Source organism: Micromys minutus (genome assembly GCF_963924665.1).
Source record: "Micromys minutus genome assembly, chromosome: 3".
NCBI classification, from domain to species: domain Eukaryota; kingdom Metazoa; phylum Chordata; class Mammalia; order Rodentia; family Muridae; genus Micromys; species Micromys minutus.
Window position 1 is genome coordinate 26,087,274 of NC_137972.1, and position 17,968 is coordinate 26,105,241.

The 17,968-nt window shown below is 38.1% G+C and overlaps 1 protein-coding gene across 2 annotated transcripts in view; it reads right to left on the reverse strand.

The window, feature by feature from the left end:
- Nucleotides 1-230: 230 nt before the first annotated feature.
- KDM5A (lysine demethylase 5A) overlaps nt 231-17,968 on the reverse strand; it is a 66,605-nt gene continuing 48,867 nt past the window's right edge. Inside the window, exons 23-29 of one of the 2 annotated variants that reach the window (XM_080914224.1) lie at nt 14,430-14,981; nt 13,919-14,062; nt 13,416-13,575; nt 11,809-12,029; nt 9,283-9,693; nt 3,915-3,996; nt 3,332-3,452 (exon numbers count right to left, since the gene is read on the reverse strand). In XM_080914224.1, coding sequence (XP_080770350.1) covers nt 3,955-3,996; nt 9,283-9,693; nt 11,809-12,029; nt 13,416-13,575; nt 13,919-14,062; nt 14,430-14,981 — 1,530 coding nt within the window. In that variant the 3' untranslated portion in view covers nt 3,332-3,452; nt 3,915-3,954. Of the gene's footprint in view, nt 3,453-3,914; nt 3,997-9,282; nt 9,694-11,808; nt 12,030-13,415; nt 13,576-13,918; nt 14,063-14,429; nt 14,982-17,968 lie in introns of both variants that reach the window. The other variant, XM_080914223.1, reaches the window with a different exon arrangement.

The window sequence follows — 17,968 nt, forward strand, 5'->3', positions numbered from 1 at the left end:
ATGTTCTTATTATGTAGCCCTGGCTGGTGCAGAACTCACTATGTAGACTAGACTGGTCTTAAAACTCCTGCCTCTGACACCCAAGTGCTAGGATTTAGTGTGTGTGCCAAAACACCGTTACCTTTGTCAAAATATTTGAAATGAAGACAGTGAGAAATAGATTTAAAAAATTACTTAAGTTAAAATATCAATAATGAAGAACTACAACTTTGAGGAGGCAGAAAGAGAAACATAAATCAAGTTTTAATACAAAATGTAAACAAACAATACAGAAGAATGGAGTTACTTGTAATTCTTGTGAAACAAAGCTTTACATTAGAACATCTAGTTTTCCTTAAATAGAGGACTCTTATTTCATTACCTCACAAACTATAGGGTTTTCATGTGTGGGTAGAGTGCTAGTTTCTCTTATATCCTTAAAAGAAATTTTTAAAAATTACTTGTATTTTTGAGTATTTTCCAGAACGTATGTCTGTGTCCCACACGTGGAGTCCAGAAGTGGACGTTACAGATGGCTGTGAGCCACCATGTAGTGTTGTGAACTGAACCTGGGTCCTTTGAAAGAGCAGCCAGAATTCTTAACCAGTCCCTCTCTTATGGTCTTTTGAGTTTCTGTCTAAATCTACGGTTAAGACAAGTCAAATTCTTCAAATAAGTACAGAAGAGTCAAATGAATCAATTAAATTATATATTTAAAAGTTTCAAAACATGAGAAGATGACAGGCAGCTATTCACAGGTACAGACTGCCTATTTCTGAGGTCTCTAACAAACAACACTGTACAAAGAACACAAATTATTACTCAGTCACCTTTCAGTATCCTCATGACTCTTTACTACTGATAACACACAGTTAATGGAAAGTAGTTAATTGGAAGAAAAATCAAAATTGTAAAATGTATTCTGGGATCTATGTATCTATCACTTACACTGTAAATTTCTGAAGGGTTGGTGTACAATCAATTATTAAACCACAAGTATCTCAAGTCTTTTACAAAGACTAAAAGGTAAGAAATATTGTGCTTTTTTCATTATAACAGTAACCAAATAAAACTCTTAAGTGATAACCTTCATGTTTGGCAAAATGAAAATGTGTGAAATTAACTGTTTACTTAATTAACCTTGTAACCATTACTGAAATCTTAACTCATACTTACACTGAGATGGAAATTTAAGACACAAGCACAACACATTCAAACAACAGAACTGGTCAAGCTATGTTACTTAACATTAAGCGAAGAGACCAAAAAGTAGGTAGTATAAACCAGAGAAAGTATTGACGTTGTACCGACAGCCGTACCACCTGCATGTGTATGTCTTATCTGACCTTGGAAGCTAAGCAGGGTCAAGCCTGGTTAGCACTTGGGATAAGGGGTTTTGTAAGAAAACCTTTTCTTTTCATAAGATGCCTTTTGAGGTAACCCTCATACCCACACAGTCTGTAACTGGACAGTACATCTTACTTCTAGTTAACTAGAAGACATTTCTTTAAGAGACTGGGGCAAAGGGGAACAGAGGCTACAAACTTTCTAGGTTTGCTCACTTCCCCCTTTAACAGGACAGCTGATGAGTTTAAGTCAAATTGCAGATTCTTAAACCAAAATAAAGAACAAAGGATAGTGAAGATAAATGCTATTTTTTAGAAAACCTTTTTGTCCTTTAAAATATATTAGCCCCCTTCTAATAGAGTTTACAGAGTACAACTAAGACCTTCATAAGAACACAGAACCCAGCGGGGCGTGGGAGGAGTGGGAGAGGGGCACAGCACCATAGTTTCAAACATACAAAACATTCAGCACGGACTAGAATAAGACCAAGCTGCCCAACAGACAGGGACAAGTCCCAACATGGAGGAAATATATTATCTATTTGAATAGAAGTGGAAGATATGTTTAGGCAAGAATGAAGAAGGAAGTGCTAACTCCTTGTACTACAAGGAAGGAATGGGATTTCTTTATCAAAAAGCAGAAAGAAAATGCAAGTTCCCAAATGGATTTCTGATGCTCAAACTCTATCATACGCTGCTGGTAACAGTAAATATATATATCTCTATATATATCTATAGTCATATATGTATATCAAAAAAGGAAAAATAATCTATAGAACAGTCAGTAGTCAGAGACATTTAGAAAAAAGTAAAAACAAGTCTTTCTTTTTTAAAAACGGATTTACTAGAACAGCTTCACACCCAGAGGACCTACAGCCCCACATCCTCTGATGAAGCCATGGTGTTATTCATCAACATCTGCTGGGGCCATATTGGAAACTACAGGCATTGGGGTTAGGGCTGCAAGGCAAAAGCTGTTATTTGCCAGTCTTGCTCATGGCCATGCGTGAAGCATGGTGGAGTCTGGAATACTTGTGAATGAGGGCTTCCCAGATAAACATGCATCACCGAGGCTCAGTAAAACGCTCTCGTTAGTCATCCCTACTCCCTCCAGAAACCTAGATCCGTGTACCTACCTTCTTCTCTAAAACACAGACCCAGATGGACTTCTCAAACAAACGGGCTACTTGCCTTGAAGTAAGAAAAAAACAAACAAACAAAATAAAACAAAACAAAACCCCCTTCTTCCCAGAATCCAGTCTAGTCAGATGTTCTAACCTGCTGACACTTTCCTGAGGAAAGTGAGGAGCTCGTCTGGAGGATTTTCTTATTGGTATAAATAAGCACAAGCAGCTGAGGTCCATATACTGCACTGCCACCCCAAGACTTCTAGAAGGGATAACTTTGGCCTGCTTCTCCTAACTGGATCAGTAGGGCATAAATGTCAGTAATTACGAATAGAGTTCTATTCTGACGCCTGTCCAATTATCCTAACTAAGGAGATTCAAATAATCAGGGCCTTCTGATGGCACCACCTTCTGATGGTTGTAACCTTCTACAACTAATATCGGTTGGTTGAAAGCCACTTCTTATATGCCCCACTAAGCACATCAATGTGCTAATGCCAAACAGCCTCCTGAGAGTTCCATTAGAACCTGACCTTAATTCAGCCAACCATACTCAAAGGAGTCAAGAGTTGAAATACATGGCTGCTGCACCAAAGAAGACATCCTCTGCACAGATGATAAGAGAATGGAGCCCGCACAATCCATGCAGAGAGGAAGCCAGCACTAAGAGGACTTTTTCTGAAGTCCATTCATCTTTGGAAACAACATTCTGAGTGGTCGAACCACTCTGCTTCATGAGTAAGGTCTCAATGTGGTCCACTTCCCCCCATGTTGCAAGCTAACCAAACATCTGCTAACTGGTCTCTTTAAGATCCTCCACTGGTAGTTTGTAGCTCATTATGAAGGGAGGAGGTGGTGCTTGGCCTGGGCTATCTGGCCCCTGCTTCTTTGCACAGTTTATACAGATGTAATCTTCATTTTCAGCCATTTCTGGGGATACACCAACACAAACTTGATGAAACCACTCATCACAGCCACCATCACATTGTACCCAGTCTACCTGTAGGAGATAAAGATTGGGAAATGTTTAGTATTATAACAGTAAGGCAAGACTCAGAGCAAACCAGAGAACTTTCTTGGAATTAAGAAGAGCAAACAACTGGGATATCCAGAGATAGATATGACTTCTTATGGGGTTATTTTTCAAAGAAAGAAGCTGAGAAGTTAATACCCCCAAATTATATTTTACCATAGTGTGTCCACAAAATTAGGCCTCTTAGGTACTCCATTACCTCATGAATACCTGGGGTTCCTTGTGAGGCAGAAACATGATTGGGGAATACTTAACAAAAAAGAAACTTCTAATAGAGCAGCCAAGTAGTTTTAGCTAATATTAACAATTTCTAGGCTCTAAAATAATGCAATTAACAATCAAGAAAGGAAGAGGACAACAATGTGAGGCAGTCCTGTAGATTAGCTTTATTTCAAAGAGATAAGCCAAAGTACTAAGAGCATTAAATACCTTTTTAGAAAAGCAGTCACATAGGCCACTTTTAAAACTACTATTTTTTATTCTTCTCTTCTTCCGTTACAAATACAACTCCCTATAAAAAGTTAGCAAATATCAGAGGTCAAATCTTACAAGTTAACCAATTACAACAGTCAAAGACACAGGTCAACAGATTAACTCTGGGGTTTAAAATTAGTCTGAGAAAGTGACAGGTGTCAGTGGCAGATGCCAGGCAAACACTGATCCTTTAGACCCTACAGTGACTAGAAGAGGCACAAAAGGGCTTTAGTTTGGTGATTTAAAACCTTGACAATAACAGTGAAGTAGGAAATGCAACTTCAGGCCTTTCTGTTTGAAGGTGACCTTATACATGATGTCATATTAGCTAAGAACTATCATTAAGATAACGAGATATGGGCACCCCCTTCACAAAATGAGGGCTGATCACTGTGGTAGCAATACAGGAAGCCACTTAAAATCATAAGCTTTATCAGACCGTGGTGAAGGAATCAAAGAAGTCCCTTAACACAGCCAGAAGGACAAAGAAAGCCTTGGCTAGGTAGATAAGTTCTATTTAGGGAAAGTGAGTGGTTTTAAAATGCTTCTACAGCTTGTAAAACAACAATCATGTCAGTAAGCTTTGGGCTGATAGAGTATGGAAAAATTATAAAAAATTGACATTTGGCTTTTATTATCTTTTATCATTTCTATTCTAAGCATTCTTAAATCTTTGTATTGTTCTTAAGTATCTGTCCTTCCCCCTCACCCCCGTAATTTAATTCTTTAGGTGTTTCCCCCTAAGCATATAGTCTTACTGTGTAGCCTAGGCTAGCCTCAAATTCATCTTCAGTCTAGCACTCTGCCAAGCTCAGACTTGAGATGCTCCCATCTCAGCCTCCAGAGTGTTGGGATCACTGTGCAAAGCTGTAAGTTTACTAAGCAAAGGAAAGTATATACTCCAAGAACTAAGTGTGGACTTTAAGACATCCTAGAGGATTCCTACATATTTCAGACCACTGCTATCTGTGATACTGCTTCCTATAAATTCAGAACAACTTAAGGATTCCCACCTAAACTAAATTTCATTTGTTTATAACTGGCTGTTTTGCCTCAGAAGAAAGCAAAAATATAATTATGAAGCTGGTAACAGCTAGACAGTGGCGGTGCTCACCTTTATCCCAGCACTCAGGAGGCAGAGACAGGCAGATCTGAGTGTGAGGCCAGCCTGGTCTACAAAGTGAGTTCCGGAACAGCAAGGGATACACAGAAAAACTCTGTTTCAAACAAAACAAAATAGAACATCCCCCCTCAAAGAAATAAAGAAAAGATCCTGATATAACCAGAAAAAAACTAGGATGTGACAGGCTGTAGAATAAGGTAATATAGAAGAGCTGTAGTTGGTGCTACACTATTACAAAGTATACAAAGTACTCACTATTACAAGTGAACTGAAAATGGGTGACCAGCATTCCATGGGATTTGAGATCCTATGCTGCTTAACAATGACATCCTAGCCTCTAACCCTATTAAGCTAATTAAGTCTTCATTATGCTAGTCCACAGTAAAAAAAAGAAAAAAAGTTACCAAGCCAGAAGTATCTGCTACCTTAATAAAAAAAGCATTCTATGGTTTTTAAATCTATTTTTTTTCACTGTATCCACTGGTTTCAAGTTTCTAAAAACTAAATCTATTATTTTATTTCAAATAAGAAAGGCAGTATTTTTTTATTGTGATCTTGACTAGAAGTACCTTCCTAATCCTAGTTCTTCTTCCGTTTAAAAAATAAGATTTTTCTTGAGGCGAGTATTCATTTGTGCACAGATTCTACTTCAGCTTTCTGGCTATACAACAACTTACTTATTCTGATTAATTCAAGAAAGGAAACTGAATCCTTCATCCACCAATTTCTTTATTAACAAACAACCTGAATTCTACCTCTGTATAAAAAGCCCCACAGGAGCACAAATTAAAGGTCAGAATGTCAACTGAATCCTCAGACAATTCTGAGAGGCAATGACATATATGGTAACTTGAAAGTATGGAATCTGGCTAACTGAATACTATATTTTCATAGTCACCTCTGCCCTGCACACCCTTACCCCTCCCCCATTGTTTAGGGAAAGGGACGTTATTGTTTAGGTTAGGAAATTACAAAAATAATAATAAATTTCCCCAAAATGAAAGCAAGATGTCAGGTGTCAACAACTATGAGGTGATTGATTTAATTGGTAAAAAGTTACTAAACTAGAACAAATAGATTACTGTGTTTGGGTGTTAAGAGAAATGTCTGTTCAGAAGAGACACAGGGCCAGAGAGACAGTGTGAGTCGACTCCTTGGTCAGACTCCACACAGTAGCAGAGTACTGACTGTTGCCTTCTAACAAGTACATGAAGACTCCTCCTCCACAAACACACACATTAGTATATTGAGGTTGGGTGTCTATAATCTCAGTGCTAAGAATGTTTGCCTAGCTAGCATCTTTAAGAATCTGGGTTTATCCCCAGCACAATCAAGACAGAAAAGAAACGGAATGGAAATGGAAATGGGAGGGAAATGGAGGAAAGCTTGACTTTCTTTTGTTGTATTATTTCATACTCAGACTTAAGTTCTTGGCAATTTGTATTTGTTGTATACCTTACAGTGTAATACTATTGGAAGAAGAAAAGAAAACTAATATTTAGCAATAGTTTTAATCAGTTTATGTACTCTAAGCATTGTGACTAATCATTCTAGGTTGCCTAGGAGAAAACTAGGATACAGAAGCAGACCTCAGGGACAAAAAGCTTCTAGATTTAAACATTTCCAAACATACCTCTACCTTGTTTTAGAAGTTAATTTCATAACTGATGGGAGAAACAGACTTTCAGAAACCTTCACCATACTCTGATGTTATCTTTCTTTACTCTTTCTAATTCTGAAACTGAAGCTAGGTATATTCAAGTAAACAATCTTAAAAATTGTTTCTCAATCTTTCTAATTTTAGAAAAAATAACATCCATTATTGATAAGATAAATGATGAAGGGCCATTCAGCATGATTTTTAAAGAACATAACATTTTCCTGAAAAGGTGTTTTTCTTATTCTGAAGCTGTATATCAGACATTTGTTACATACTTAACTATAAATTAAGAAAGTTGAAAAAGCTATTTAAAAAAAAGACAGCTTCTCTGTGTAGCCCTGACTGTCTTAGAACTCCTCTGTAGACCAGGCTGACCTCTAAATCAGAGATTCGCCTGCCTGTTTCACGAATGCTGGAAAGGTGTGTGCCACCACAGCCCAATGAAAAATTTTAATTTAGTAAACTAGTGCCAGAAAAGAATTGCAAAATAGCAATGGAGATGAAATATTTATAATCCGAAATAACCTGCATAGAATTAAATATATTAATTTTATTTTACATACGTTAATGACAGGGAAAAACATAATGTTTACCTTTAAACATTTTTCCTAAATATGTAGCTAAATCAATGTTCTATCAAAAAGTTCCCACACAAATATCAATTATGGTAGAAACAAATCTCACCTCTTTACACTTGCATAGTTTTTTTCTGTTACCAAGTGCTCTCACAAACTGTGTCCTCTTTTTTTCATGAGTTAATTTTTATTTAACTGTTTAGTGAGTGACATGGTGGTGCCTGCAGTGTTTACATGCTGAAGGAAGAGGGGGACACATTTCTAGTACTGGTATTACTGAACATCAGCTACAGAGGAAAGAAGATAGAAGAAGGATCTAAGAGCACTGAGCTGCTGTGTTCACAGCCAAAGAGGAAAAGCTAACTTCCCATCAGCCTGTTTAGTTAATGAATGAAGAACAACCCATGAGTTGGGGACTTGGCTTTACTGGTCCTGCTACTGTTTAGTTGTGTGACTTTGCTCACATCACCATCATCTGTAAACATGAGAAGCTGGAACAGAGATTTCTTGGTCCCTTTCAGGCTATAAAAATATGTTAAGCTTATAATTCAAAAAATAAGTAGGGTACAACTTTTAAGAAATGTTGGTGCAGTTCTATTTATCCTTTATTTTCTGAAGAGCTAGTAAGATTCTAAATAGTAGATAGTGTGAGAACACATTTAAAATTACAACTGACATGAGGTGTCTTCCTCTAATGCTCTACACCATAGTTTTTGAGACAGGATCTCTCACTGAACCTTGAGCTCAGCAAGTGGCTGGACTGTGGCCAGCAAGTTTGGGGACAGCTCTGGTCTCCACATCTGGCCTCCCTCTTCTTTACCTCAATGCTTCTGTTACAGACACAAGCAGCTACACCCAGCTGTTCCATAGGTTCTAGTACTTGGGACCTTACATGCAAGCTTCAACAACTGAGCTGTCTCCCTAGCCCTTTAAAATTATCCATAGTGGTTTTAAAACTTAGGTAGCTCAAAATGTTCTCTAACTTGAAAGAAATCCTCATTTTCTGTCTCCCAGGTGCTGAATTGTTTTGTATCACCACAATGGCTCCTTTCTAGTATTCTTGACAGGAAGAATAAAAGATGTTTTCAACCATTTAAAACTTTTTTTTCTCCAATAAAGTCTGTCCATTTCTTCCAAAAACTAAGGAAAGCGTCACCTAACATATATCCAACACCGAATTACTGTACTTAAAATGTAGGGTAAAAAGTTACTACATGAGCCGGTGGTGGTGGTATGCACCTTTAATCTCAGCACTCAGGAGGCAGAGGCAGGCAGAGTTCTAAGTTTGAGGCCAATGAGTTCTGGGACAGCCAGCACTACACAGAGAAACCCTGTCATGAAAAAAAAAAGCCCAACCAACTAACCAAACAAACAAGTTACTACACGTATCTGCAATACGCGTAACAGTCCGTATGTGAGGATCAGAGGACAACTTGAAAAAGCTAGCTCTACTTATATCTTGTGGTCCTGGGATTGAACTCAGGTTGTCGACCTTAGTGACAAAAACAAACTGAGCCATCTACTAGCCTAGGCTGAAAAATTTTAACAAAACATTTTGAGTCTGAATTATTTGCTTAAAAAACCATTTTCTATTTAAGAGAGTATCTAACTAAGTATAAATTAAGAGAGTATCTTTCATTTAAAGTATGAATAAGATAAGAATAAACTTTTCAGGTCAGAAGAGTATTTTGAAGATTGACCTGCACATTGCATATGAGAAGTACAGTGCTTGCCAGCATGTCAAGGAAGTTTTCTATGCTTCTGTATATTTTTAGTAAGTGACTTAAAAACTGTATTTCTTCAATTAATGCACACTTAAGAAACATAATTAAAATAGTATAGAAACTGTAGGAAAAAAGTTAAAAGTCGAAAATCTGGAATCACAACTTTACTATTATCACATCACACACACATTTCCACAACCACTACTCTGGCCCTCCAGAGTTAATGACCCTTGCACCTCACCTTGTCCTTACACGGCCTCTGGCAGTTCTGTGCTGCACACACAGCATTCTCATCATCAGACTCCTCTGCGCCCGACCAGTCGTACTTGGAGGGGATGTCCAGCACCTTTCTCTCTCTCTTCTTCTCTGTGCTCTCTTTCACAAGCTCCACTTTGGCTGCAGCAGCCTTTTCTTTCTTTTTCTTTCGCTCTTCTTCTTTTGCTAACTTCTTGGCCAATTTATTCAGCTCTTTTGATTTGTCCACATTTAATTTTAATTTCTTCTTTTTAGGTTTATCTATTTTCTTTAGCTCCTTGGTCTTCTGCTTTCCTTCTCCAAAAAACTGTTCAACTTTTTCTAGCTTCCGTTTCCGTTTCTTCTCTGAAGAATCCTTTCCTTTCATTTTTAATGGTTTTTCTTCTATGCTATCATCCTTCAAAATATGAAATTAACCAAATCAATGCAAAACTTTAAAATATTGTCATTCTCTTCTATGAGGTACTTAGAACAAGAAAATTAGCAGACACAAGAAACAGAATAGGAGGTGAAGGAGGGGAAACAATTATTTTTAATCGTTCAGATTTCCTGTTTGGGATGATTATGAAGCTAGGCATTGGTGGTACACATCTGTGATCCCAGCACTTGGGAGGCAGCTACAATGGGGTGGCTTCAAGTTCAAGGGCAGCCTGGTCTACATAGTGAGAGCGAGTGAGTTCTAGTAATGTATTGTATTGAATGTATGAATGTATTGCATACAATATAAATGTACATAATAGAACTGAACTCAAAAACAGTAAGATGATAGCACTTGTGTTGTAGCTACTGTACCAACATTTTTAATTTTTTTGAGATTTTACTTTAATGATTTATGTATTTTTATTTATGTACATTAGTGTTATGCCTGCATGTCTGTCTGTGTGAGTTGGGAATTGAATCTCAGTCCTCTGGAAGAGCAGCCAGTGTTCCTAACTGGTGAGTTGTCTCTCTAGCCCCCAATATTCCTTACATGACAAAATGTATTATTCTAAAGTTGTTTAAAGACAGACTTGCTGTGTCTCTACTAGCTCAGCTGGTAGAGTATTCAAAAAGTCCTGAGTTTGATCCCTTGCTCGAGATAATACCAGATGTTGGGGGTGCTTGCTTGTAATCCCAGCACTTGGGAGGTAGAGACAGGAGAATTAGGTTAAGGTCATACTTTTCTACTCAGAAAGTTTGAAGCTAAACGTGGCTTTCAAAGTCCCTGTCTCAAAGAAAAATAAGTAAGAAACTAGTTAAGCCAGGTGTAGTTGTATACGCCTTTACTCTCCCAAGACTCTGAAGGCAGAAGCAGGTGGTTCTCTTTAAGGTCAAAGAGTACAAAATAATAACCACCCTAAAATTCAGAAATGAATTGCTCATGCCTACAATTCTAGCATGATCAAAGGGGGATCATGGATGTAAAACCGCAATATGAAATGTATACTGCTAATGCATATGTGTGTGTGTGTGTGTGTGTGTCTATATATGACTATAAAGACTCCCAACTCATTCAGTTCTGCTTAACCACTTCCTTGCCTTTTTTTTCTGCGAGCATGTTTGGAAATGCATGTGGTATGTACATATGTAGCGTGTGTGTGCACAGACATGTATAAGTTCCAATATGCATGGAGCCTGATTTTGGTGTCAGGTGTCTTCCTCAATCACTCTCTACTTTATAAATTGAGGTTCAGTCTCCTGTTGAACATGGAGCTCACCATTTTGGCTAGTGTGACTAGCCAGTTTGCTCCAGAGATTCCCTGCCTCTACCTTCCACCCACTGGGATTACAGGCAAGCAGATAAGAGACTCTACCCTTTTTTTTTTTAAATATTGGTGCCAAACTTTGGTCCTCATATTTACACAGCAGGCAATTTCCCACCTTGACCTTTTAAAAATTTCAACACTTATCCAGTTAGTTTATCTAAGACAACTGTTATAAAACTCTTTGATTTTTTAAAAAGATGTATTTTAAATTATGTGTGTGTGTGTGTGTGTGTGTTTCTGTGTAGGTATATATGCATGTGAGTGGAACGGCTTTTGAAGTAGAGGAGGGCTTCAGATCCCCTAGAGCTGAAGTTACAGGTGGTTGTGAGCCACCCAATGTGTGTGCTGGGATCTGACCTAGAGCATATGGATAATCTTAACATCTCTCCAGCCCCTAAACTGCTTTATTGTTTTGTTTATGTGTTTCTGAGAAAAGAGCTTCCTTTTCTAAGGCTTCTGGCTAGCCTCAATGTAGCCAAGGAAGGTTTTGAATGCCTGATCTTCTTCCTTCTATTTGCCCTGTTTTAGGATTATAGGCCTGTACCATGATATTTGGCTAAACTGTTTTTTAATCCTTCCTTCTCGCTAGCAGAAATAAAGGAATTATTACATAAAACTTCAATGAAGAAAACAAGGAAACAAGTATTTTTGCTTAAATGAGAAAACTATACCACCAAACACCTACTCAGCCATCCTATTGCCAGTACTGTGGCACTACTAAGGAACATGGACATGTTAAAATCACTAATAACATATGAAGTCCATACCTCCATGATATGTAAGAATCTGTCCTCTGAGGGTGGATGTGTGGCCTGCAATATCCTCCATATGTGTTGTGTCTCATCTAGAGACACTTCTAGGAGGTCTCCAACCATCATGAGTTCTTCCAACTGGGCTTTTGCTCCAGGAGACAATTCCAATACTGGAGGCTCCAAACTTCTGGGAACCAAAGGGCTCTTCCGAGGCTGCTTTCTTGGAGTGCTAGAACCTTTTCCCCAAGACATCAAGAAACAAAGCAAAGAAATGAAAATGGTATACCCAGATAATGAAAGTAAATGTTTAGAAAAAAATTTACCTCTCCCCCTATAATAAATTTAGAGAGCTGGATTCATCATTTTAATACAAAATAAGCTTTTAAAATCTGTTACTAATAGATAATATTAATTACCCATAAAATGTCTAAAAGTTTATCATAGAGAAAATAATATCCATATTCCAGAGCAGTGAAATAAAGTATTACTTATTTTCTATGGGTAGAAGAAAAGTGAACATCAGTGAAAAAGAATTCACTAAAAAATGAAGTTCCTAATAATTAAGAATACCAAACACTCAAACACATTAAAAACAAAAAACAAAAAAACCAAAAAACCAAAAAACATAAGATAAAAACAACAACAAAAAACTCAATACTGGAAAACAAAGCAAAACAACAAACAACTCAATACTGAAGTCTAACCAGGTATAGTGGCACACACTTGAAATCCTGGCACTGACAAAGCTCATGCAAGAAAATTGCCCTAAGTCTGAAGCCAACAGAGGCTACACAAAGAGAATCAGGCCTGCTAAAGCTACTAGGAGTTCCTTGACAGCTGGTATTGATCAAGTAGAGATTCTATACAAATATGACATACAATCATGTGACTTTAAAAATATCCCTAGTTGGGACTCTATGCTGCTATTATCTTTTCAGGTCATCATCTAATGATAGAAAATGAAAACAAATTTTGGCTTTTCCCGACCATAAAAGTGTTCCATTTCACTAGATGACAACCAGGTTATGAATTCAAGAGGGATTGACAATCTGGATTAACATGATGTCTTTTGTTTTTCTCAGGGTTTAGGACCAAACCTAGGACTTTCACTTGCTAGGCAAACACTACCACTGAACTCAATCCCCAACCCTTAAGTTTTCTCTTTTGTTTGCTTCTTATTAATTTTATGTGTATGTTATATGCATGTGAGTCCAGGTGCAGGTACATGTGGACAACAGACAACCATGTTTCTAGTTTTTGTTGAGGGACCTACTGTTTTTCCTGTTGTGCTACCTACTGCAGACTAGCTGACCTAAGAATTCCCACTCCCTCTCTCTTGTACCAGCACCAGGGCCAAGACTACATACATACGTCACTGCATCTCACACTTTCATGAGGGTTCTGGAAATCAGCCTACATGGATGGTATTAAACAATCTCCCAGGCCCACTTCTGTTTTTTATGAAGACAGGATCTCAGGTGGATTAGGCTGGCCTCAAACTTGCTACTGGATAGTCAGGACTGAACTTGAACTCATGGGCTCTCCTGCCTATACCTCCAAGTGCTTGGATGACAAGCATGTACCACCTTGCCAAGACTGTATCTTTTCCAAGGAATTAATACCTTGAGAACAACTCTTAGAAGCGGAAGAATATGCATGCTCTGCACAGAATGAAGGTGCTGTCCACATGTGTGTCACCACTTCCTCAGACTTGATGGGAATCTCTTCATCACAGAAGAGATTGGGTTCCAGACTGCTGGAGGATTTAACACTGGCTGTATCCTAAAGAACAAAGAGAAGGTATCAGAAGTATAACTATTTAACTTAAAAAATGCTATAGAGTTTCAGGTTAAAAACTGACATAAGACACTAAAAACATGACATTAAAATTAATTATAATATTAAATAATATACAATCACCATGGCAGGCATACCTTACCATAAATGTAAAAGATTTTTTAAAGTTTCACTTTTCTTTTTCCTTAAGTTTTGAAAAACTGCCCTTACCATATACTCAAATATATGACTAGATTTCTCTTCTACCCTCAGTCCTTAAATTCCAATGGCAGCAGTTTTACAAACAGAACTTACCAGACACGTATCCTTAGCCTGTCCCTATAATTACCTTCATGTCATAGCCATATGTCTCCCGAATATCTTCGTCAGAATCTGTTTCTTCATCATCATAGTCCACTGTTTGGTGGGGGGATGATGATACACTGCTCACCGCCCGGTTAAAAGCAGACTGCTGGAAACTAGGTAAGTGTCCCTAAACAACAAAGATAAACAGACAGACTAAACAAACATAGATAATTAATGTATGCTTAACACCAACAAAATGTAACCATTTTACTTAAAAAGTAGCTAACAGACTTCTTCAACAGTTAGTAGAAAATAAATATGCTACAATCTAAGTGGATATTTTCAGATAATTTCACTAAAATGACTTGAATTTTTACTGAGAGTTAAAAAAGCGAAGCTGTGTATGCAGAAGGAAGAAGATGCTATGGCTCACAGAACCTCCGGCAAATTATAGTTGTTTTTCTACCCAAGCCAATTGGCTTAATACATTGAATTTATTAGTCACATACTGACAGATACTACCACACAAAATATAAGGTCAATTAGAAGCTGACCTGCAAATCTGGATTGGCAGCTGCTTTTTGAAGTTCTGCACTGATAATCTTTTCAGTTTTTTCTCGAGCTGCTTGTTCCACCATACGCTGGCTTAACACTGAGAGTTTGGCCAGGGCAGAAGACAGTTCATCTGTGGCTAACGCTTGTCGTGCTCTATCTTGCCAACTCATGGCACGCTCTGTCAGACACTGCAGTGCCTCTCCCTCAGGCAATCGTACAGGCAACTTCTGAAGGGACACCAGGAGTGACAGAATAGTCTCTAGCCGTGGCCTCCGAGATCTCATGCAAAGAGGGCAAAGGAATTTTACGTCTTTAGCCTGCCAGCTGGACCCTCTTTTCTGGGAACTTGACTTAGGAAGGGGAACACAGCCGTTATGGAACCAGTCTTTGCAGAGCTCGCACTGTAGCATAAACCCACTGGCTGTCTTGCGGCAAACACAAAATTTCACTTCTTCTATTCGGTCCACAATTGACATCTTGGCTAGGTTGGCTGCTCTGAGGGAATGCATGGCTTCAATCTCCTTTTGCTCTCTTTCTTTGAAAACTGCCACCTGTACACAACAAGCATTTAATAAAAGGAGTCATTCTAAAATACCCACAAAATACCAAATGCTCAAACTGAGGGATGTTTCAAGTTCTAGCATCATAATAACAAAGAAACTGCCCATACTTTAAAGTACACTGGTGACTCCCTGAGACGTGGGCTTTATCACACAAACATTTCAACACAAACATTTCTCACCTGTGAAATGGATATTATATCATAGTACTTTGTGTTGGGTACAGTATAAAGAGGGTATTTCTTGAGATCAAGCACCCTAGGTACCAAGCCTGGCTGTTGGACTTACAGACCATTGATCTGTGGCACAAATTTTCAGTTTTCTGAAAAGTACAGGCATGCCACATTTTACTGTTTTAAGGATTAAATACAATTATACACCAAAGTGCCTAATCGAATACCAAGCACAACATAAACAGTAACTAATGGTTTTCCATTCCTCAAGGGCAAGTTTTATTCAGATAAAGATTCTTATTTTCCTCTGGAAGACCTCTCCATTTCATTCAGGATCAGAAAGAAGTCTGATGATCAATTATAATATTATCTTGTAAATTACTTATCATTTAAATTATTCTAAATGCCTTTTAAAATAATTATTTAAATTTCTTTTTAAATTACTGGTAGGTTGGAAACAATTTTGAAATAACTTCCAGTTCTATTTGCTGGCAAGACTGACTTACTAGGCAGGCTCTCTCTAACAGGAGATCATTTTCTTTGGCCTCAAATTATTTATAAACAGAAATAATCTTATCAAGTAATTTAGTGTATGCAAACCCCTTCAATTATGTATTTTGTAAACTAATCTTTATTTTCTCTCTACGCCTCAGCCTCCTAGTAATTATTCCACTCTTCTTAACCTCTAAGTCCTGAGAAAGAACAATTCTTGTCATGGCCTGTGCTTTACTGAGCACACACTCCTGCTGGATACTAGAAGGATTTTTCTGTTTTGTTTTGTTTTTTGAGACAAGAGTTTCTCCATGTAGCCCTGGTCATTCTGGAACTTATTCTTAAGACCAGGCTGGCCTTAAATTCAAAGATTCACCTGCCTCTGCCTCCTGAGTGCTGGGATTAAAGGTATGTGCAACAGTTTTTAAAATAACTGTTATCAATAAGCTGGTGGTTTCTTTGAAAACAATAATAATGTATTAAGAACCTAAAATGCTATTAATTCTCACTCAGCAATTCTATTTCTACAAGACTAGAAAAATGGTTAAAGAAAAAGAAAAAAAAAATGGATTGCAAGCTGGTAAAACCACTCTGGAAATCTGTCTGGCGGTTCCTCAGAAAACTGGACATAGTACTACCTAAGGACCCAGCTATACAACCCTGGGCATATACCCAAAAGGCGCTCCACCATATAAAAAGGACACATGCTCCACTATGTTCAAAGCAGCCTTATTTATAATAGCCAGAAGCTGGAAAGAACCCGGATGTCCTTCAATAGAGGAATGGATATAGAAATTGTGGTATATATACAAAATGGAGTACTATTCAGCTATTAAAAACAATGATTTCATGAAATTCCTATGCAAATGGATGAAACTAGAAGCTATCATCCCGAGTGAGATAACCCAGTCACAAAAGAACACTCATGGTATGCACTCACTGATAAGCGGTTACTAGGCAAAAAAGCTAGGAATACCCATGAAAAAATTTACAGACCTTATGAGGCTCAAAAAGACGGAAGGCCAGAATGTGGATGCCTCAGTCCTTCTTAGAAGGGAAAACAAAAACACTCATGGGAGGAAATAAAGGGACAAATAGAGGAGCAGGGATTGAAGAAAAAGATCATCCAGAGACTGCCTCACCTGGGGATCCATCCATCCATCCCATATGCAGCCACTAAATCCAGTCACTATTGCTGATGCCAAGAAGTGCTTACTGGCAGGAGCCTGGTATGGATGCCTCCTCAGAGGCTCTGCCAGAGTCATACAGATACAGAGGAGGATGCTTGCAGCTAACCATTGGACTAAACATAGGGACCCCAATGAAGGAGCTAAAGAAAGGACTAAAGGAGATGAAAGGGTCTGCAACCCCATGGGAAGAACATTATTAACCAACCAAATCCTCCATAGCTCCCAGGGACTAAAATACCAACTAATGAGCACCCATGGAGAGATCCATGGCTCCAGTTGCATATGTAGGAGATGATAGCATTGTCTAGCATCAATGGGAGGACAGACCTTTGGTCCAGTGAAGGTGCACTTTCCCAGTGTAAGGGAATGCCAAGGGGCTGAGGTGGGAGAGGGTGGTTGGGAGAGGGAGCACCTTCATGAAGGTAAGGGAGGTAGAGGGGGGAGGGAAGTGAGGGGGTTAATAACATTTAAAATGTAAATGCAGAGAATATCCAACAAAAAAAGGGGGGGGGAGAGAAATGGTGCTTTCTTTCCGTTTTTCTAAACATTAAAGTTGTTCCTTAGGAAAAAAAAGGGGGGGGGGTCCTAATCTTAAAAAGTACATTTGGAGGACTGGAGAGATGGTTCAGTGGTTAAAAGCACTGACTGTTCTTCCAGAGGTCCTGAGTTCAATTCCCAGGAACCATATGGTGGCTCACAATCACTTGTAATGAGATCTGATGCCCTCTTCTGGTGTGCCTTAAGACAGCTACAGTGTACCCATATAAATAAATCTTTTTTTTTTAATTACATTTAATTAAAGTAGCTTTTATCCATGTAGTAATAGTGTATTACTGCAAAAAAAAAAAAAAAAAAAAAAAAAAAGATAAATATTTGAGATCCTAAAAAGAAATTTACTTTTTTACTTAGAAAGGGCTTGGGGCTGGAAAGATGGCTCAGTGGTTAAGAGCATTGACTCCTCTTCCAGAGGTCTTGAGTTCAAATCCCAGCAATCACATGGTGGCTCACAACCATCTGTAATGAGATCTGATGCCATCTTCTTGTGTGTCTGAAGACAGCTATAGTGTACTTATATATGTAAAATAAATGATATTTAAAAAAAAAAAAAAGGACTGTGTCTTTA